The 22,208-nt window shown below is 45.5% G+C and overlaps 1 protein-coding gene across 2 annotated transcripts in view; it reads left to right on the top strand.

Moving 5' to 3' along the window:
- DCHS2 (dachsous cadherin-related 2) overlaps positions 1-22,208 on the top strand; it is a 224,145-nt gene that overhangs the window by 154,700 nt on the left and 47,237 nt on the right. The window contains exons 8-10 of one of the 2 annotated variants that reach the window (XM_005299347.4): positions 15,482-15,639; positions 17,032-17,872; positions 20,389-20,628. In XM_005299347.4, the coding sequence (XP_005299404.2) occupies positions 15,482-15,639; positions 17,032-17,872; positions 20,389-20,628 (1,239 nt within the window). Of the gene's footprint in view, positions 1-11,392; positions 12,256-15,481; positions 15,640-17,031; positions 17,873-20,388; positions 20,629-22,208 lie in introns of those variants that run through there. The other variant, XM_065596475.1, reaches the window with a different exon arrangement.

The raw sequence follows: 22,208 nt of genomic DNA, 5'->3' as shown, positions 1-22,208 counted from the left end.
TGCCCCCTCTCTCCCCCTCCCCCCATGGCCGCTACCAACCCGCCCAGACCTCCTATCCCAGGACCAAGGTTGCCTCCTCCACCCCAACCTTGCAGCTCTCCACTTCACAGCATGGTTGCTCAATGGTTAGGCCAAGAGGAAAGGACCTGCTCGGAGGGCATCCAGCGAGTCCTCCTGGAAAGCAGGAGACCCTCCATGCGTCAGGCTTAACTGGCAAAATGGTCAAGGTTCTCTAGGTGGGCTGGCGCTCACGGCATCTCACCAGTGGCTGCCCCACTCCAGCTTATACTGGATTACCTCCTTCATCTCAGAGCCCAAGGCCTAGTGCCCTCGTCTGTCAAAATGCATCTGGCAGCCATATTGGCCTTCCACCCACCCGTCCAGGGCCACACAGTATTTTCTCATGTCATGACCAGTCTATTCCTTAAGGACTTGGATTTCCTTACGTTAGGCCCCGGTTCCACAGTGGGACTTGAACTTGGTTCTGGCCAGGCTGACAGGACCTCCATTTGAGCTGCTTACCACAGGCTCCTGATCCCACCTTTCTTGGAAAGTAGCCTTTCTTGTGACAATCACGTCTGCTAGGAGGGTCTCGCAGCTCCGGGCCCTGACTTCCGAACCCCTGTATACGGTATTTCATAAAGATAAGGTCCAGCTCTGCCCACACCCTTCGTTCCTCCCCAAGGTGGTCTCCGCCTATCATATGAGCCAGGACATTTTCTTTCCGGTGCTCTGTCTCAAGCCGCATGCGTCTAGTGAGGAGCGCCGTCTCCACATGCTAGATGTGAGACGGGCACTGGCTTTTTACCTGGAATGAACAAAACCATTCAGAAAGTCTTCACAGCTGTTCATTGCCATGGCTGAATGCATGAAGGGTCGGCCGATCTCCACTCAGCGGCTCTCCAGCTGCGTCATTTCATGTATCTGTACTTGTTATGACCTGGCGGGAGTTCCCCTGCCACCGATTGTGAGAGCGCACTCGAGAAGGACGCAAGCCTCGTCAGCTGCCTTTCTGGCTCACGTCCCTATTCAGGACATTTGTAGTGCTGCTTCTTGGTCATTGGTCCACATGTTCACCTTGCATTATGCGATCGTCTCCCAGACCAGGGAGGACGCTGGGTTCGGCAGGGCAGTGCTCCATACCGAGTGTCTGTGAACTCCTATCCACTTCCAACAGATATAGTTTGGAATCACCTACTGTGGAATGCACATGAGCAATCACTCGAAGAAGAAAAGACAGTTACCTTTTCCATAACTGGTGTTCTTCGAGATGTGTTGCTAGTGTCCATTCCACATCCTGCTCTCCTTCCCCCCTGTTGGAGTCGTCTGGCAAGAAGGAACTGAGGGTGAAGGGAGCGTGCAGCGGCCCTTATACCGCACCATGGTGGCGCCACTCCAGGGGTCGCGAGGGACTCTCCCCTATGGGTACTGCTAGGGGAAAAACATCCGGCACTGGTGCACATGGAATGGACATGAGCAACACATCTCGAAGAACACCAGTTACGGGAAAGGTAACTGTCTTTTCTTGTGTTATGAGAAGGAGTAAATAATACTTCCTTATTTACTTTCTCCATACCAGTCATGATTTTGTAGACCTCAATCATATCTTCCCCTTAATGGTCTCTTTTCCAAACTGAAAAGTCCCAGTCTTATTAATCACTCCTCATATGGAAGTCGTTCCATACCCCTAAACATTTTTGTTGCCCTTTTTCTGAATCTTTCTGAATCTTTTCCAATTCCAAATATCTTTTTTGAGATGGGGCGACCACATTTGCATGTAGTATTCAAGATGTGGGCATACCATGGATTTATTATCAAAAGATAATCTGAGCAAACAATGAGGCTTGTGGTTTTTAGCTCAATTTTTACCCTTTGTTTGGCAATATGTTTGCCTGATACTGTTTGGCAACATAAAAATCTCCCAGAACTCCTACACATCGGAGATGGAATATGCCTTAGGACCTGATTCTTTTTCCAGTGAAATCAATGACAAAGCTCTCCTAGAGTCAGACTTCAACAGGAGAAAGATTGAGCCATTAGTTCTAATCAGAGATAGAGATGTGTCCTTGTCTGTCTGTGTCAGACATAAAATAAGAAGAGAGCATCTAAACAATGAGAAAAATATGGCAGTTCCCTTGGCTATACCACATTATTTGTTCAAGACTGCAAAACGTGTTAAGAATAAAACTTTATTTCTGAAAAACTGTCAGTAAGGCGTTCACATTAGAATGCCATAACATTATTTTTTATACTCTGCTTTGTTTCACAGGATTTATGGAGTCAATGTCTTTCATGCTTAATATTTTAAATCTGTAATAATTGACACATAAAACATACCATTTGATTGAAAACAGGCTATGCAAGAAAACAGCTCTGATGTTTCCATCTGAATTCTACAGTTTTTGATCTGTCATCTTCACTTAACTAGAGCTCAAATCCATGCCTCAGTCAGTTTATACTTGTCAATATTATTTGGCACTTCAGAGTAAAGAACCAAAACTAAAGTATCCTAAAACTAAATTATCTCTCACTCTTAAGGAGAAAGGGAGGCAGTAATCCCTTCATGGCAAGGCAGAGGTTACTTATTATTATGAGCTATATTCCCCAGTATCTTTGCACTATACACCTCTACCTCGATATAACACGACCCAATTTAACACGAATTCGGATATAACGTGGTAAAGCAGTGCTCCAGGGCGGGGGGGCTGCGCACTCCGGCGGATCAAAGCAAGTTTGATATAACGCGGTTTCATCTATAACGCGGTAAGATTTTTTTGCTCCTGAGGATAGCGTTATATCGAGGTAGAGGTGTATTTGCCTTTGTAGAAGGAAAACACCCTAATCTCCATAAGGGCCCAGATGTTAAATCTGCTCTCTCCCACCAACAGACACTTTTTTAAATTAATTTTTTACAGCTGGATTGAAAATATTGCAGTTGTAATGTATTTGTGTAATAAGAATCAACAGTTTTTATTAATCTGAAGGTCTGTTTTAATTGCATCTATTTCTCTGAAATAATACCTTTATTTGCTATTATGCAAAAATTACAAGGTGCTAAAAACCCAGGTATACTCCTAAAAATATAGATCCAGATTGCCACCTCCTGGAGAGAGGACCAAAAGGGACTGAAAACTCCTGTATGTTGAACTATAGAGTTGTCAAGAAATTGTCCCTTCTAGTGCAGTAGAGAGTTAGAGGGCTGAAGAGAAGGCAGCAGTCAGGGCCTCCCAACCATGTGGACCAAGTCTGTCAAAGTAAAGGCCAGTCTGTATAGATGGCTGTCCCTCTATATAGCCCCACCTTCCCTTCAGTATCACAGAGGTTTCCCCCATTGGCTACACAGAGCAGCCTTGGAGAGAACTCAGTAATAATGCAAATTATTAAAATGGTTACTACCCCAACATTTAACTGTTTTTAGTATGTTACTGCTAAAAATGTTAAAAGGTTAAATATGTTATACTCTGATTAGAAACCTTATTTGGTCAAATAAAGTAAACTCAAAAAAAGCCAGGCACCCCCCCCCCCTCAACTGTGAAATTAGATATTTTGTCAGTGAACAAATCTAGAGGCATCTGACCTTCTCCGATAATACATTTGTATTACCTGGCTAATGGCATTTCACATCTAGATCTTTTTTTTCACAGTGAAATGTGGTTTAATATTTAAAAAATAAGAAATCAAGAATTTAGTATTGAGGTATTGTTCAGAAGATAATCAGGTACTAAAACATAATAAAGAAATATAGTCTGTATTAATGACTATGAGGACTACCTTAAAAACACAGGAATCAGTTTGGGATCTGCATGCAGATCCCAATGTTCTTTTCAACAATTAAGGCACTGTCCCAGGATCAATAGTTATGAATATCAATGTCCGCAGTGCAGCTTTCAAGTTCTACAGGGATGCAAGTCACAGAGTAATGTTTAGTGTTCTTAAGATCCTTAAGGAAATTCCCAGCTAAAAACAGATTAATTGGTGTAAAGGAGTTAATCAGAAATGTGCACCTTTATTTAAGGGAGGAAAACTTTTAAGGGATCATTGTAGTATACTCAAAAGACACAAATGTTAGCTTTGAAAATAAATGTTTCACTTTAAAACAAAAAACAAATCAAACCAAAACACCCTCAAATGCTAAAATCTAGAGATGTGAATGATCATCCAATCACAGTTCTTCTTCGAGTGATTGCTCAGGTGTATTCCACAGTAGGTGTGCGTGCTCACCACGTGCACCAATGCCGGAAAATTTTCCCTTAGCAGTACGCGTACTGGGGGAGTGCTGCTGCGACCCCTAGAGTGGTGCCTTTCTACCGCGCTAAAAGGGGAACTGCACGCTCCACCCACCCTCAGTTCCTTCTTGCCGCTAGTGAAGATAGTCGGAACTTTGTGCTCCAGCTCTGCTGCAGCCTTTCTACTCAACCTTAGTGGTACCGTTCGTGGAATTGTTACTTCAGTTGTTAGATTGGGCTCGGAGCATGCCCCATACCCCAGGCTTCAAGTCGTGCGACTCCTGTCGCCATTCTATGCCTAGGAATGACCTGCACGCTGAGTGTCTCCCCTGCTTGGGTGAGACTCACATCAGCAAACGTTGTAAGATCTGCAGGTCATTCAAGCCGCGGACCAAGAAGGAGAGAGACATTAGACTCCATGCTCTCCTGATGGAATCGGCGTTGGCCCCAACTCCGGCACACCGGGCGGACTCGGCACCCACCGCTGCATCGTCGGTGCGTAGCGAGGCCCCCTCTACCAGCCGGCACCGCTTCCCCTCCAAGAAACAGGGAAAGGGCCCTACTTTGCAGTGGCACCGAGACAAAGAAAGAGGGGAAACTGGTCCAATGTTGGGCAGAACCCCCCCAGGCTCAAGGCCCCCGACTCATGTTGAGTGTAGCAGCCCAGCGCCGTCTGCCCGCACATCTCCACCAGTCCAAATGCCGTCAACGCCGGAGGCGATGCAGGCTGTGAAAGACATCATGAGTCTGCTGGTTCCAGGCGCGCAGCCGGTGACGGCTTCCCGGTCTCAGGGCAAGTCCACATTGGGTGCCCATCAGACCTCTCCTGCGGGTCGCAGTTCCCGCTCCGAGGGCCGCTCCCCGCACCGTTCGGCGCGCAGCGACCGATCATCCAGCAGCTCGCGCCCTCCCTTGATGCTGACCAGGCCATCCCGGTCACTACCCGCACGGGAGTCTCGGGGACCCTCTATGCCGCCTGCCAGCAAGCACAGGCATCGAGAGAGGCTCCGGGAACGTTTCCCTTCACAACGCAACTACTGCAGCCGTTCTCAACGGGATAGACGTCATCGTTCTCGTTCCAGTTCCTGCTCAACTAGACGTAGCGCTCGGGATTCCCTTCACGATGACTCGGCACCTGAGCACCAGAGCTCCCGCCACCGTCATGGGTACCAAAGTAGCACTTGGGGCGGGTACCGGTCCTTAACGTCGAGGTTCAGGTCCTGAGGGAGGTGGCATTGCAGGCACCGCCACTCATACTGTTCCCGTGAGACCGTGTGCTCAACGGTGAGGTCCAGGTCCCGAGGGAGGTGGCATTGCAGGCACCGCCACTCATACTGTTCCCGTGAGACCGTGCGCTCAACGGTGACCTCGGCCTCGGGACCCAACCGCCCATCCCCAGCCCACGCAGTGCAGCCGGGGCAACTACCACCACCGGGCCCTCAGCCGGGTCAGTGGCAAGGGGCCCCATGGCAGGGACAGTGGTGTCAGTGGGCACCGTGGCCACCGATGGCCGCCCAGACGGGGGCCCGCTTGGTCGCCGGAGCGTCTCAGGCCCCATCAGCTTCGTCCAGCCGTCTAAGAGACAGATCGGCGGGCCATGAGTCGGCGGACCTGCGCCTAGACTCTGATCTGGGGCTCGACCCGCCGGTACTGGCCGAGGCTCACGGCTCCGTGCCGGCCCTTTCCCCAGCAGCAGACGACACCATAATGGTGCCCCCACCATCAATCCCTCAGGAGGACTTTAAGGCGCACCAAGACCTGCTAAAGCGGGTGGCATCCAGCCTCCAGCTGCAGGCCGAGGAAATGGGAAATGGAGGGCCCTTCCGATTCCCTCTTTAACATGTTGTCCCCCTCGGCACTGGGCTGCGTGGCTCTGCCCCTGCACCAGGTTGTAACCAACATTTCCAACACCGTGTGGCAAACTCCTCCCTTTTGGCCCCAGTCTCCAAGAAGGCTGAAAGGAAGTACTTTGTGCCGGCCAAGGACCATGAGTATCTCTATTCCCACCCAGCACCTAACTCGCTTGTGGTAGAGTCAGTAAACCACAGAGAGCAACAAGGCCAGCCCGCGCCTACCTCCAAAAATAAGGACGCCAGACAACTGGACTCCTTTGGTAGAAAAATTTATTCCTCTGCAAGTTTCCAACTCAGAGTAGCCAACCATCAGGCCTTGCTGAGCAGATAAGACTTTAACTTGTGGGAGTCTCTGCCTAAATTTGAGGCTCTCATCCCAGACCGGGACAGGAAGGACTTTAAGGCCCTGGTGGAAGAGGGGCCGGCAGCAGCGAAACGGCCCTGCAAGCTGGGTCGGACGCAGCCGACACTGCAGCCCGCTTGATGGCTTCAGCAATTTCCATGCGCAGGGCGTCGTGGCTCCTCCTGTCTGGACTGTCGACAGAGACCCAATCCCTTATGCAAGACCTCCCGTTTGATGGGAAAGCGCTCTTCGCGGACGAGACGGATGTCAGGCTGCATGGGATGAAGGATTCCCGTACCACCCTGCAAATCTTGGGCCTCTATGTCCCTCCAGCTAAGGACAAGGCCAAACCGCAACCATCGGCTCAACCTGCGAGGAGCAAATACGAGCCCCCGTATAAGAGACCGAGAGACCAAAAACGCCGGTCTCAGCGACAGTCCCACTCCACCCCGCAGCCTGGGCCCTCTAACTGCAAGAGACAGGGCAAGAGGCAGTTTTGACTATTTGCAGGGGGGCACCGGGCCAGTTGCCAGGGAGACCCCCCGATTATTAAAGTTTGTGTTCTGCAACCGTTTGTCTGCCTTCCGCATGGCATGGTCCCGTATAATATCGGACCAGTGGGTCCTCAGCGCCATTTCCAAGGGCTACATGTTGCAGTTCACCTCACCCCCTCCAAACCACTCGCCCTCCCTGCTGGACCCGGGGGACCCGGAGCATGCTCACCTCCTAGGGCAGGAGGTGGACCGTTTACTGTATCTGGGGGCAGTACCAGTAGAATTCCAGTAGAGTACCAGTAGAATTCCAGGGCAAAGGGTTCTACTCCCAGTACTTCCTGATCTCGAAGGCCAAAGGGGGCCTCAGGCCCATCCTGGACCTCTGGGGCCTAAACAGTTTTCTGGCCCGCTCCAAGTTCCGCATGGTGTCCCTGGCCTCTATTATCCCCTCCTTGGACCCGGAGGACTGCTATGCTTCCCTGGACCTCTGGGATGCGTACTTTCACATCCATATTTTCGAGGGGCACAGGCGCTTCCTCCACTTTCTAGTGGGGCTGGACCACTACCAGTTTGCGGTTCATTCGGTTTGTACTATCCACAGCACCCAGGGTTTTCACAAAGTGTATGACTGTGGTAGCGGCCTACCTCAGGCAGCAGAGGGTCCAGATCTTCCCATACCTGGACGATTGGCTTCTCAAGGGCGACTCGCGTTCCGAGGTAAAGACCCAAGTGGAGCTGCTCCTCTCGACATGCACCAGTCTCGGCTTACTGGTGAACGAGACCAAATCAAACTTAGTTCTAGTTCAGCGCGTAGAGTTCATTGGGGCGCTGCTGGACTCTTCAAGGGCAATAGCCTTTCTCCCCCTAGACAGGTTCGAGGCCCTGAGAGATATCATCGCCTCAGTCACGGCTTTCCCAGTGACAATGGCGAGAGCGTGCCTTCGAATTCTGGGCCACATGGTGGCATGTACGTACATGGTCTGCCATGCCAGACTCCGAATCAGGCCCCTCCAACTCTGGTAGCCTCCCAATTCTCTCAGGCCTGGGACGGGCTGGACAAGGTTCTCACGGTTCCGTCCCTGATACTAGCTTCCCTTCAATGGTGGTCTTGCCCGAGCAATATGCTGCAAGGGGTTCCCTTTCGGGATGCCAGCCCGTCTGTAGACCTGATGACCGACGTGTCGGACCTGGATTGGGGAGCCCACGCAGGAAACATGCAAACCCAAGGGACATGGTCGATCCCAGACTTGTCCCTTCACATAAATGTTAAAGAGCTCAGGGCAGTACGGTTGGCATGCGTGGCCTTTCGCGGCAGGCTGGTCAGGGTCCTCACGGACAGCACCGCCGCCATGTACTACATCAACAGGCAAGGCAGGACTCGCTCCCTAGCCCTCTGCCGGGAAGCCCTGAGCCTATGGGAGTTCTGTATAGCCTCAGCAGGATCTTCTCCCCCCAGTACGAGTGGTTGCTCCACTCAGAGGTCTCTGACCGGCTCTTCCGAGAGTGGGGAGTTCCCCAGGTCGACCTCTTTGCAACCCGCCAGAACCGGCGTTGCCCCCGGTTCTGCTCCAGAGGAGGGATGGGGCGGGTTGCGATCTCCGATGCGTTCCTCCTGTGGTGGTCGGGCCGGCTCCTTGACGCTTTCCCACCGTTCCCCCTCACCGACAAAGTCCTGCAAAAGGTAAAAGTAGACAAGGCGAGAGTCATCCTCATAGCCCCTGCGTGGGCCCGCCAGTACTGGTATGGGACCATCCTTCGCCTCTTGGTGGCCCCCCTGAGGACGCTGCCGCTTCGCCCGGACCTCCTCTCCCAGAATGGGGGCTGCCTCCTCCATCCCAATCTAGCCATGCTTCACCTGACAGCATGGTTGCTCAGTGGCTAGACGAAGAGGAGGGCAGGTGTTCGGAGCAGGTAAGGCGGGTCCTTCTGGAAAGCAGGAAGCCGTCCATGCGCCGTACATACATGGCGAAGTGGTCCAGGTTCTCCAAGTGGGCGAGTGAGCGGGGAGTCTCGCCCTCCTCCGCACCTCTCCAGCTTATCCTGGACTACCTCCTGTCCCTTAGGACCCAAGGACTGGCACCCGCCTCAGTAAGGGTACACCTGGCGGCCATATCGGCCTTCCAACCGCCGGTGCAAGGGCACTCGGTCTTCTCCCACTCTATATCCTCCTGCTTCCTGAAGGGCCTTGACTGTTCATTCCCATACGCTAGACCCCCCGTGCCACAATGGGACCTGAACCTGGCTTTGTCACGACTCACAGGTCCTCCCTTTGAACCCCTGGCCACGTGTTCCTGGTCTCACCTCTCATGGAAGGTGGTCTTCCTTGTAGCAATCACGTCGGCCCGCCATGTCTCAGAACTCAGGGCCTTGACCTCGGAACCCCCCTATACGGTCTTCCACAGGGATCAGGTCCAGTTTTGCCCACACCCAGCGTTCCTCCCGAAGGTGGTCTCCACCTTCCGTATGGATCAGAGCATCTTTCTCCCCATGCTCTGTCCTTAGCCCCATTCCTCCAACGAGGAACGCCGCCTCTACACACTCAATGTACGTAGAGCGCTGGCATTTTACTTGGATTGGACCAAACTGTTCCGGAAATCCTTGCAGCTTTTTGTTGCCTTGGCTGAGCGGGTGAAGGGGCAACCTATTTCCACTCAGCGTCTTTCCCGCTGGATTACCTTGTGTATATGCACGTGCTATGACCTGGCAGGGGTTCCCCCACCACCAATCATTAGGGCACACTCAACGAGGGCTCGGGCCTCATCAGCTGCCTTCATAGCCCATGTCCCTATCCAAGACATTTGTAGAGCGGCCACTTGGGCCTCAGTTCACATGTTCACTTTGTATTACGCGATTGTCTCCCAGTCTAGAGATGACGCTGGGTTCGGCAGGGTGGTACTCTGTCCCGGTCTATCGTGAACTCCTACCCACCTCCAACAAGGATAGCTTAGAATCACCTCCTGTGGAATACACATGAACAATCACTCGAAGAAGTTACCTGTTCCGTAACTGGCATTCTTCGAGATGTGTTGCTCAGGTGTATTCCACATCCTGCCCTCCTTCCCTTCTGTCGGAGTTGTCCGGCAAGAAGGAACCAAGGGTGGGGGGAGTGCACAGCTCCCCTTATAGCGCGGTATAGAGGCGCCACTCTAGGGATCGCAGTGGTGTTCCCCCAGTATGGGTACTGCTAAGGGAAAAACTTCCGGCACCGGTGCACGTGGCGAGCACGCACACCTACTGCGGAATACACCTGAGCAACACATCTCGAAGAACGCCAGTTATGGAACAGTCCTTTCTGCTCCTATGTCATCACTCATAGAATAGCTGGTAATCTGTACACAGTCATATCCTCAAAAACCTATATCTTTATGGTATCAGTAACTGAAAATTGATCTATCTGGACTAGTTTACTCCTGTTAATTAAACAGTAGCATTTCCAAAAAGTGAACCTGTCTTTACATTTCCATTGCTTTATAAAATACCCCTGTCATCTTAAAACCACGCAGTAGCACTGGAAAAATACAGCCTTTTATAACTCTTTGCCTAAAGCAATTCCATTCACAACAATTCCACAAAAACATCCAAGATACGAAATTTAGGAGTGTTCTCGTACTGTTAGATTTAGGATAGATATGCGGTTACCACAACTAGAGGAGTTTACATGCCAGAGACATGCAGGGTGACAAAGGTCACAGCTGTCTCCCATAGACAAATCAAAACCCAAAACCTTGCTCTCTAGGGGAAGGAGGAGCCCAGACCTTAGTAGAGATGGGATTCACAAACTTCATGAACCCTGTGGTATCCACACTATTGGAGGGCCATGCCAGTGACTCCCTCTCACCCAGTGAAGACAAGACCCTTGCCTTCCTTCACCAGAGTGAATTGAAGTTGGCAAAAGTTCCTGAATTACTTACCGTCTCCAGTGATCAGGTTTCAAAATATGTGGAAACTTAAATGGGGCTTTTATATAGAATACAGTTCCTCTAGAAATCACAGGAAAATAATTAAAATAATAGGATTTGCATATTGAGGTCACTTATATTTGAGAAAGATCTAGTGTCATTCTGTGATTAGTCGCTAATGATAGCTAGGTTTTCAGAAACAGATTGTCACAGCTTTGGGATGCAGGGCTTGAAAACCAGTTGAGACAGCTAAATGAACTACACAGCACCCTGAATGTCTATGTTCTAATGGCTGGAGGAACAGTTCTGCTGCAGTTCATGATCGCACACCTCAAGCACTTCCACCTCCTCTTCATCCAAATTTGCAGTATGTGCTGCTTTGTGCGGGAAAGAGCTAAGGAGCTTCCTGAGTATTGGAGAATAGCAGATAAATGAGAGAGCGAGCAGAACAGTGAGTGGATTGGGCAGCAGAGGGGAGGGAAGCACAGTGGAATAGAATACTAGGGCACCAGCAGGGAACTGGCCGGGGGGAGCACTGGGGGCATTGTATGCTGCAAGAGTATTTTTTCACTTCAAGGCCCCAGAAACAAAGACAAGGTTTTCATCTCGAGGCCAAAAGACCAAAAACATCAAGACACTTGATCACGGCCTTGGATAGACCAAGAGACTACCTACACTTGACCAGAGCTCGGAGAGCTGATTTGCTGAGCACGTTCTCCTTGCACCAGGGCAGGCATTTTACAAGACGGAGTACTCCACAGCCAGCATGTGATTGACAACTGCTGCTGAGACAGTGCACCTCCACAGCCACCTTCAATGCAGTTGTGGCTATAAAAGCCACACTGTTAAATTGAATTAATATTACTTCTGTTTAAATTGGGTGTTTTGAATTTTATATATCTCTATGAAATGTTGCACATAGAATTAGTGCAGTGTTGTATATTAACATTAGATAAATGACAATGACAATTACTTCATGTATGTTGTAACTTGAATTGTTTGCATTGTGTGTGTTGTGCATATATATTTACATTGTATATATTTGTTTTTGTACAGAGGTAACTCTAAAAATCTCTGGTTTAGATAACATCTCCTTGGTGTTTTCTTATTCTACCTCATATTTATGGAATCCTGAAACAATACCAAAACTATGTTAAGTAAATCAAAAGTGTGAAGTTTTAAAGTGTGGTCTAGATGCGTATTTTTGTCTTTTGTTATCCTGATTTTATAATTTATTAAATCAATAAAGAATTTTTTTTTTAATTCAGCTAATTGGAAACCACCTTCATAAAATTGAAAAGGTTTGACTTAGAATTGTGCGGTGGATGGAAGTTCTGTTTTGTTAAGGATTTTGAGATTTCAAAATTTGGCTTCATTCCAAATCTAAGTGAAACTTTAAAATTTCAAAATTCTCTGAAAGAAAATTCCTCCCAAATTTGTTTTGGATCAATCACAACATTTTTATTTACAAAAATGAATCATTTTGTTTAGATTTTGACTTTTTATTTGTATATTACATTACAATACATAATATAATACTAAATAAAAAATTCTAAACAAAAAATCATTTCAAAATGAGGGTTTTTTCTAACCTGTTTTTTTCTAAACAATTTCATGCAGCATTTTTTTTCAGTGGAATTGCATTCTCTGATGGAAAATGGTTTTCCCAACCAGTTCTAGTTTTACTGTACTTTATTCATAAAACTTGCTTTTGACTGGTTGCTTATTTTTTTTCTCTTATCAAGTAAGCAAGGTTAACTCCTCCTGTAGTTTTATTGACTGACACCAATCTTAGATGGTACTTCACACCATAACTGCACACCATTTGTACAGCATTACTTGAAAGAGGAAAAACAAATATAAGGCCTGATTCTGAGAGCTGCTGAGTACCCTCGACTACCATTGAAGTCAGTGAGAATACTCGTAGGAGCTCGCTCGTGTTGTAACTACTTTACTTGGGTGGGGAGATTGTTATTTAACGTAAGCTTCATTTTGTTAGAACACGAAGGATATTGTATTCATGCACATTTATTTATTATTAGTTTAAATTCTCTTTAATTTTCATTGTCAATTACTTTAAAATACATAATTTCTAGCAAATGTTATAAACATATGCTTATAGTTCTTTTTTTTTTTTTTTGGTCCTATTTTTTCTGTCTCCTTCAACTTTCTCTTTCACTGGAATTATCTGACATAAAATGTTCCTTGGAATAATGGAGCATAGCTGTGTATGCTGTGACACATGCTATTAAGGCCTTAAACACAAGGGTTATATATGAAAACAATTGTGTAGCAGCATTAATTTTCTGAAAATCAAGTGAAAAAGTGCAGAATACAATATTGTTCCATTACATATATTTGCTTGTTCACCTTGTGTCCTTTGGTTGGCAATTTCCCAGGTATGCTGTACGATAAAAAACAAGAATCAAACCAAAAGGGGGTTAATTGAGGCATTAGAAATGTATATTTACTCTAAAATAACCTTGAAGAACAATGGAAAAATCTCCTACATATTGACAATCAAAGCCATGTTTTCACAATAGTCTCTTAAATTGCATGTTCAAAGTATCCAGAACCAAATATTTTCCAGATACAGGTGGGTAAGGTAATTGAATGCATAAATGGTAATTTGCATGTGCATCTATCTAATTTGCATATGCAGATTGGGGGAACAAACAGCTTCATACTCAGGTTCTCTATGGAAATGTAGCTCTTTATGGATATTTTGTGTACTACATCTGTCTTTGATTTGTTTTTACCACAGTAGCTTATTAGAATGTGCTCACTGCAGCTGTATGACATGGGTCCTGGGTCAGAAGAAAAGGGGCTGTTGCCCCTTTAAGAGCTCCCTGTGCAACTGGTAGCAGAGGGGGCAGGGGTATACTGGGCTGGAGCAGGAGGTGCTGACCCAGGTCAGGGGAGGCAATGCCCTTCTTGCTGACTGAATGAGGGGGACTTATTTATACCCCATGCAGCCCCCCTGAAACCCTCTTTCACCTGGTTTAGGTTGGCAGCATCCACCCTCCCACCCATGAAATCTGAAAAGGCCTGGGTTCCTTCATGATGTGCTGTGGGTACTGTGCTAGTCGCCCCTTTTCTTTGGGGGCTGAGAAGGAATTTTTCCCGCACTGCCAGATTGGCTGAGGAGGGATGGGGTGTGGGGTTTGCCTTCCCCACAGTGGATTTGGGACCCAGTGAAGTAGGATTGGGGGGCTAGGCTATAATGTTGCAACTTAGTGCCTAAAACTTGTGCCAGATTTCCAGTGCAGATACTCATTATGGAAGGGATATGGTTATTGGATAAAATGGATTGGAAAAGGATTGAAAGGAAAGTATCCTTTAATGGAGCTGAGGAAGTGGGGGTTGGGGCTCCTGTTTCAGATACAGTGAGGAGCTGATCCCCCCCGCCTTTTATAGCCCCCTTAACCCTCATGTGAGGGGAGGACAGCGCGTCCCAGCAACAGGATGGCTGGGACCAGGTTGGGGGTTATGTGGAAATTTTTAAGGAAATGATGATGACCTGCGCTGTGCAATGTATTTTTAGGTATTCCCAGATATTTTAGGTGAATAAAGTTGATGCCTAATTAAACCACATCCATTGTCTCCTGGCTGGATGGCAGCAGCTATTATGCTATGCAATTATATTTGACACACAAGTACACCTTATTAAAAATACATGTGGCAATATATTGTATACACAATATTTTAAGGGGGATTTTTTTATAACAAATAAATTAGAATTTTCCAAATTCTTATGTATTTTAAATATTTTTTTTTTGCACATTCTAGTAAAATTGGGGAGGAAATCTGCTATTTCGTTCTAGGAATTTCATTATTTCAAGTGGGAGAGAGAATGCATAAATAGAGTGGTGTAGCAATACTCTTGTTAGTTAACATTTCCTTGCCAGTCTAAAATAAATACTAATATGAAGTGGCTACTGGTGATAATTTAAATGAAAATGTACCGGTTATTGGCCACGTAGTCACTCTTTGTATAAACTATAAAAGGGTAGTTTCTTATTATCCTATTTTGTTCTAGGGCAAATATGCATAGGATTTTAACTCCCTTAGAGTACATGCAAAGTGTATTGTTCCTATACAAGGCTAGATCATCATATTTACACTGCCCTAGATGAAGATCAGACTTTGAGAGTCACAATTCTGTTCCTGCTTCCTCCTTGCTTCATATGGGAAGTAAGTCAGCCCTGTACCTGTCTCAGTTTACTTCCCCCTCCATGATAGTTCAGCTGCTAAGGCTCCACCCACTCTCTGCTCATGCCTATCCACTCCCTGTCCACTTTCCCTCTTGTGTAAGTAGCAGCCCTATAGGAGCTGGTCTCCCACTGTGCACAAACCAGTAATGTAGGTAGCCTGGTCATGGAAATAAGCGGGTGCCTTATACCTCGTAATCCCCATGAATTGGCATCTTGCGATTGAGCTCACAACAGATCATCCTAATTATGAGCTTGATCCTCAGAGGTGCGGAGTCCCCACAACTCCCATAGAAGTAAATGGGACTTGCAGATTCTCTTACCTCAGGGACATGCTCTGTATTGTTAATTACAAAGTACAGTAATATGTGACTATGGAAGTTGTGTCTTTGGGGAAGTGATACTGTATCTTCAACATTTATATTAACAGTAATTAATTTCTTTTTTTGCTGTAGAAGATAGTTTCAGTCATTTTCAGATTGATCCCAACAATGGCGAGTTAAGAACAACTGAAGCTCTTTCATATAATTGGAGACCTAACTACAGAATACTAGTCACTGCAAGTGACCAAGGAATTCCTCCTCTTCAAGGACATGCAGTTGTTAACATCCAGGTACCTGTTAGTTTAGCACGGATTGGAAAACTGGTACTGTATTTTCAGTTTATTTTTTTTTAATCTTTTAGAAACCCAAAGGATAAAGATGTTGAAAGTAAAATGTATATATTTTGATATAAAGAGCATATCTTCTCATCAGAATTCTCTCTAGTCTAGATATTGTTCTACTGAACCAGGAAATTAGAGGGTGAACACATTTTGCCTAATTTTGAAACCACTGCATTATTACGGGTTCAGAAGTTTGACGTGCAATTTACAACGTTCATGTCCTTTTAGGAAGAGATTGTGAACATAAGAGAAGAAAAATATCCAATAAAAAAGTTAAAAATGGAGCAGAGAGTAGGCAAAGTGAAAAGAAAACACAGAGAGACTGAAAATAGAGAAATCCTGAAGACAAAATACTTAAAATACATGCAATTTCCCTACTATACCATGCCCCTTCTCTGCCTGCCCACACTCCTCATGCTGGCCTGTATGGAGCTATCAGAGAGACGAGCTGTGCCATGCATGGGGAGTGTTAAATCTACCTTCGTGCCCTCTCTGTAGCTACCCACCCGCTGTTCATCAGAACTACAGTAGATCTACTTTGTCAGGGATCTTCTATAATCCCTTAATTATAGGTTGAATGTCACCCAGAATATTGTTCGTATATCACCAGTAGGAAGGTTAATTTTTGGTAGTTTTAAGGAGTACGCTAAATATTTCTCAATCATGAGGCTGATGCAGCTCAATTATTGAAGAGTTTCTCGCATTCTGAGATCATTTCAATGATCTGTGGTGAAGGAAATTCTTGGACAGTTTAACTAATCTCAACAAAATCAATTGCCTATTCATATTTGGCAAACTAAATTGTGGATGGTGATTTCTGTGGCAACACCACATCCCTGCCACAGGAGGGAAGGCAGCTCCAGAGTAAAACTGGATGAGAAACAGTTTTGCAATCCCATTAGAATTTGAGACTTTGAAAAATGTTCCCATCTTAGCTCTATTGAGGAGCTCTGCTGCGGGGAGAGAGCAGTGGGGATGGAGCCTCTTTGTGGAGCTCATGAGATTCAGGGGAGGAGAAATTACCTCTTGTTCCCTCTCTGCTCCAACCTTGAGTGCAATGGTGGTTGGGAGGATAAATCTGGGTAGTGACTTGGAGGATTTTCTAAGGTTGATTTTTAACTTTTGTTAAATTGCAGGGGAAGAAGGGGGATTAATTCTTTTCCCTGTGTTACAAGTATAAAATTGTGAGGTCTGTTCTGTCCTTGATGTCTGTTAATGGGAATTATGCATGAACAAGCTACAAATGACTAGAGCCTCCTAATTAGTAAAGAAAAACTATATTGAAAAAATCCCAATAGTAGCAATGGAAACAATATTGCTGTCTTTGTGCTTTTGTTTCAGGTAATCCCATTTTCTAAAGGGAGATCTGTCTTTTCTCAAGATATCAGGCACTTTGTCATACCTGAGAATTTTAAACCTGCACAAATATTGAGCTCGGTGAAGTTGCCTGGTCATTATCTGCAAACCAACAGAAAACTGCATTTTAGTATCTCTGAAGAAGAGGATGATGATCATTTTGAAATAGATAGTTCAACAGGGGATCTGTTTCTTTCCAAGGAACTTGACTATGAAACAATTTCTCACTTCCTTCTGAGAGTTGTCATGAAGGATTGTAATAAGAATCCTCCACAGAACTACACCGTTTTCCTCAGTATTGATGTAGAAGATCAAAATGACCACTCCCCTTATTTCCAGGATAATTTCATAGTGATTGGCATACAGGAGAATGTACCTGTTGGCACTCTGGTGTACACATTCAATGCAAAAGATGGAGATGGCAGTTTTCTGAACAGCAGAGTACAGTATTCCATAGAAACGAGTGACTCTAGTGAAAATCCATTTCTCATCCACCCTTTATATGGCACCTTGATCACAGCAATTCCATTAGACAGAGAGGTCACTCACTCAGTTGTCCTGACAGTGTCTGCATCAGATCAGGCAATAAACTTGACAGAGCGCAGACTTGGTTCCCTGACAGCAAAAATTGTCATTTTAGACATTAATGACAACAGTCCCAGTTTTGTTTCTTCCTCTCTTTCCTATATCATGGAGAATGCAGAGGTAGGCTCTCTGGTACATCACGTAATTGCGGAGGATCCAGATGAAGGAAGAAATGGACAAGTTACATATCACATTCTTTCAGGCAATGAAAACAAAGCATTTCTATTAGATAAAACCACAGGTACTGTATATTCTTTATAGATTCTTATGCTATGCTCATCACCATAATATCTGCCCACCTTTCAGGAGTGCATTGACCAGTGTGACTAACATCTGTCACAGTTTTGTTTTTTCAGCCTCTCTCTAAGGGGAGAAGTGTGTGCATTGGAGTGTTTTGTTTTAGATGCGTTTTACACACACAGAGCTTTATATTAGAGAATGCAAGGTAAAAGGAGGGCACCTTGTACTTACAGAGGAAGATGGTGATATTTGTAATGGCCCTTAGTTCCCCCAGGAAAGCTCTGTCTCCTGCACAAGATCTGTAACACTGATACCATGTCCATTTCAAACATGAATCCAATTTTTCTCTTTTTATAAGGGGTGTGCAGCTGTACATCTTTTTCAGGAAATAGTTGCTACCACTTACTTTTGGTTTATACTCCCATTGCCAATCCTCTCTGTGATTGCAGGCCCATGTATCTTAACTGTTTGTCTGTGGGACTCCCATAGCTTTGGGACAAATTTCTGGAACAAAAAAAAGATTTCTCTCACACTGCTCTTTTACTACCATGGGCACATAAATATTTTTTAAAACGATGAAAAAGACCCCTCTCAGGTGTAGAATAAACATCACATTTCCTATATGAAAGAGAGAGAGAGAGAGAGAGAGACTATACATACAGCAAACTGTCTGGCATTGGCATATGGACTTGGAGTTTATATTCTGTACCATTTACCAAACATGTAAAGTCCTTTGGACAAAAAAAGTTCCCTTTGGACCTGATCCTATATGTTTTATAAGACAATATTTCCTATTGTCTGCATGATGAGCAATACTGAATTGGCCCCTTTATAGCAAACTGTTGAACAGCACTACGGATAATTCATCAGAAAGCAATAGAGTAGGTGTCCTCCCTCTTGGTAATGAGAGTGTAACGAAGAGAGACAATTACCATAAAAAATGGCACCGTTTTATTAAGTTCAGATCCCTCTTTGTATTCATAGTCACATCTGATGACTTTAGTGACAAAATGTTATTCCTGAGTTAGCACTACAGAGATAATGCAGATAAGAGATAGTGAGTTGGATTCTGTTCTTTCTTGTACACCAACACGGTTGTTTTCGAAGGGCTTGTCTACATGAACTTTAGTTCATGGCAAGCTGGGGTGTGACTCTACCCAGCCTGCCGTGGTCTAACTGTGTGGACCTTGCCGACGTGCATCAACAGTTCACTAAAATGCTTTGGTTTGGTTCTTTTTGAAACAACTAGATCAAAGCACATTAATGAACTGTTAGTGCATGTGGACAGTGAGAGTGTGGCAGGCTACTGTGAGGAAGAGTCCCCCACCATCTGACTGCAAACTAATTGTTTGTGAAGACAAACCCTTAGTTCTAATCAATTACACCAGTGCAACTCCACTGGAAGCCGATAGGGTACTTCTACATAGGGATAAAAGACCCGCAGTATTGTTGTGACAGGCCTGGGTCAGCTGACTCGGGCTTGTGGGATTTGGGCTGCATGGCTAAAAATCACTGTGTAGACATTTGGGCTTGGGCTGGAGCCCAAGCTCTGGGACCCTGCAAGGGTGGAGGGTCCCAGAACTCAAGTTTCAGCCCAAGCCTGAATGTCTACACTGTGATTTTTCAGCCGTGGAGCCTGAGCCCCATGAGCCCAAGTGAGCTGACCTAGGCTAGCCACAGGTTTTTTTATCCCTGTGTAGACATGAATGAAAAGTGCTAATGCAATGGTTCTCAACCAGCGGTCCAGGGCCCCCTGAGGGGCTGTGAGCAGGTTTCAGGGGGTCTGCCAAGTATGGCCAGCATTAGACTCACTAGGGATCAGGGCAGAAAGCTGTAATCCTGCCACACGGGACTGCAGCCCAGGGTACCAAGCCCCATCACCCGGGTCTGAAGCCAAAGCCTGAGCAACTTAGCTTCATGAGGGCCCGGGCAATTGCCCTGCTTGCTACCCCCTAACGCCAGCCCTGGCTTTTATATACAGAAAAACAATTGTGGCACAGGTGGGTGATGGAGTTTTTATAGCATGGTGGTGGGATCTCGGAAAGAAAAAGGTTGAGAACCCCTGTACTAAAGTCTTTAGCACAGAATTAAGAAAGCTGTGGGGTTACATGTATGTCACTGAGGGCGTAATTTGTCCAGTAGAATCTTTATCATGTGGTGATGATACAAGGAAAAAACACAGCCTGACTCGCATATGGAGCCCAAGGCTGAGTTTGCAGGGCTGCCTAGAGGGTGCTGTGATATCACAGTGCTTTACAGTAGATAGAAAAAAATCATCTTATTTGTAAAGTGAACACATTTGATATAGAAATCAATGCCACATTTACGGAGTTTTACATTTTCAGAGTGAATTGCACGTTAAGAGATCATATAAATATTTGCACTACTTGAGCTTTTCTTGGACTGCAGAGGTTAAACGAATAGTGACTGACTATTGTGATAGTGTAACTTGCTGTACTAAGGGGGGAGTGTTGTAATGAAACAATGCCCTTTTGACCTTTCTTTTCCTTATAACAGGGTTGCTAACCACAGCCTTTCCTTTGGACCATGAGAGTCAAGAATACTACAGTTTGACTATCATGGCTCTCGATGATGGCAGACCATCACTCTCTGCAACCCAGATGCTGACTGTAAGCATTCTTGATGTAAATGATGAGAGGCCAGTATTTCAAAAGCCATTGTATGAAGCTGCAGTTTGTGAAAATCAAGATCCTGGAGAGTTTGTCATTAAGGTGGAAGCTGTAGACAGAGATTCAGGTAATTTCAGTCATTTTAACCATTACTTTCATACTGGAAATAATGTTAATGACCAGATCTTGGCTCCTAATGTCTGTACATATGTTAGCCACCTAGTATTACTTGTAGCTGGGTTTGATTTAGTTTCAAAATCTGGCTCTTGGTTCAGAGTCTGAACCTACTTCCAAAGTATAGGGGGTGTTTAGAGTTGGGGTTTGAGTCAGGCAATCTCTGTTTGACATGTCTAGTGTAAAATAGCTGCTCAGATGAGTTTGCAGAAATGTGGCACTTTACAGTATTGCCTTTTAATGAAAATTGTGACAATGTTCACAATTTAAAGCACGAGGGGTACATCTACAGTGCACTAAAAGACCTGTGGCATTGTCACAGCTGACCCACGTCAGTTGATTTGGTCTTGGGCTGTGGGGCTAAAAATTGCTGTGTAGACGTTCGGGCCTGGGCTGGAGCCCAGCCTCTGAAACCCTCAGGGCTGGGGCTGGGGAGCGGTGGAAGCAGTCTCAGAGCCCAGATTCTAGCCCAAGCCTAAACACCTCCACCGCAATTTTTAACCCCATGTGCCCAAGTCAATTGACTTGGGCTCTGAGACTTGGTGCCTGGGTTTTTTATTGCAGTGTAGACATACTCCATATTTCTAAACCTATGAATGAAGGTGGACTCCCCAGTAAGGTTTCACTCTTCTCCATGGAAAATTCAAGCAAGCCAGGGAAAGTGAGAAAAATAGAAATAGTCTTTCTTGTTTTGCTTAGCATTTGCTGAAATCAGAATCCAGTTTTGAATATTCAGGTCCAAATACCAAAACCGTATACAGTAGGTTGTTTCCCATTTCCAGATTCCAAAGTATAAATAATCAGCAAAGAAAAAGTGTAGAAGACTACCACAGCTGAGTAAAGTGATCTTGCCAGATGAAAATCTACAAAAAGAAATTACTCAATAATAACACATTAAATAATTAAAACCAAAAGACTATTTAAACTATAATTTATCTTGTCATCCTTTATGTTGTTTAATCTTCGCATTTCACTTAGGCATTCTGATCCACATGTGCGGAGCCCCAGTGAAGTCTAGGGATTCTGTCCAGAGGTCCATCTGCACAGATCACATTGGAGGATTGGGTTCTTAGATTTGATGCTGAAACTTGTCTGGTCAGGTTCAATTTTTGGCTCTCATGCCCTAGCGTAATGCTGCAGTGTTTGGGTTGCAGACACTAAAGGGGAATGTTTAAATTTATTAAAAATTTATATTTAATAGGTTTCATATTATATCTACTAATACTGGGCTAGAGAGAACATTTATTTAAACAAAAGGCAGAAAAACTAAATGTTGCTTCAAGCTATGTAGCAATGTCCTTTTAAAACATACTTCCCAAATGTCAGATTTTCCCAGGAAGCAGCCTTTTGCTCCAGCACCCTATATAAAAAAGTTTACATTAGGTTAGCTGTCAGCGTATTTTCAGGGTGAAATCCTGGTTCCATTGAAGTCAATGGCAAAACTCCCTATTGACTTCAGTAGGCCAGAATTTCATCTTCTGTGCTTGAAGAAAGAATATTATTACAAAGGACTTGATTCTCCTGCCTTTGAAG

Source organism: Chrysemys picta, chromosome 5 (assembly GCF_011386835.1).
Source record: "Chrysemys picta bellii isolate R12L10 chromosome 5, ASM1138683v2, whole genome shotgun sequence".
Classification (NCBI taxonomy): domain Eukaryota; kingdom Metazoa; phylum Chordata; order Testudines; family Emydidae; genus Chrysemys; species Chrysemys picta.
The sequence above is the reverse complement of the archived record's forward strand: the minus strand, read 5'-3'. Positions and strand labels throughout refer to the sequence as shown.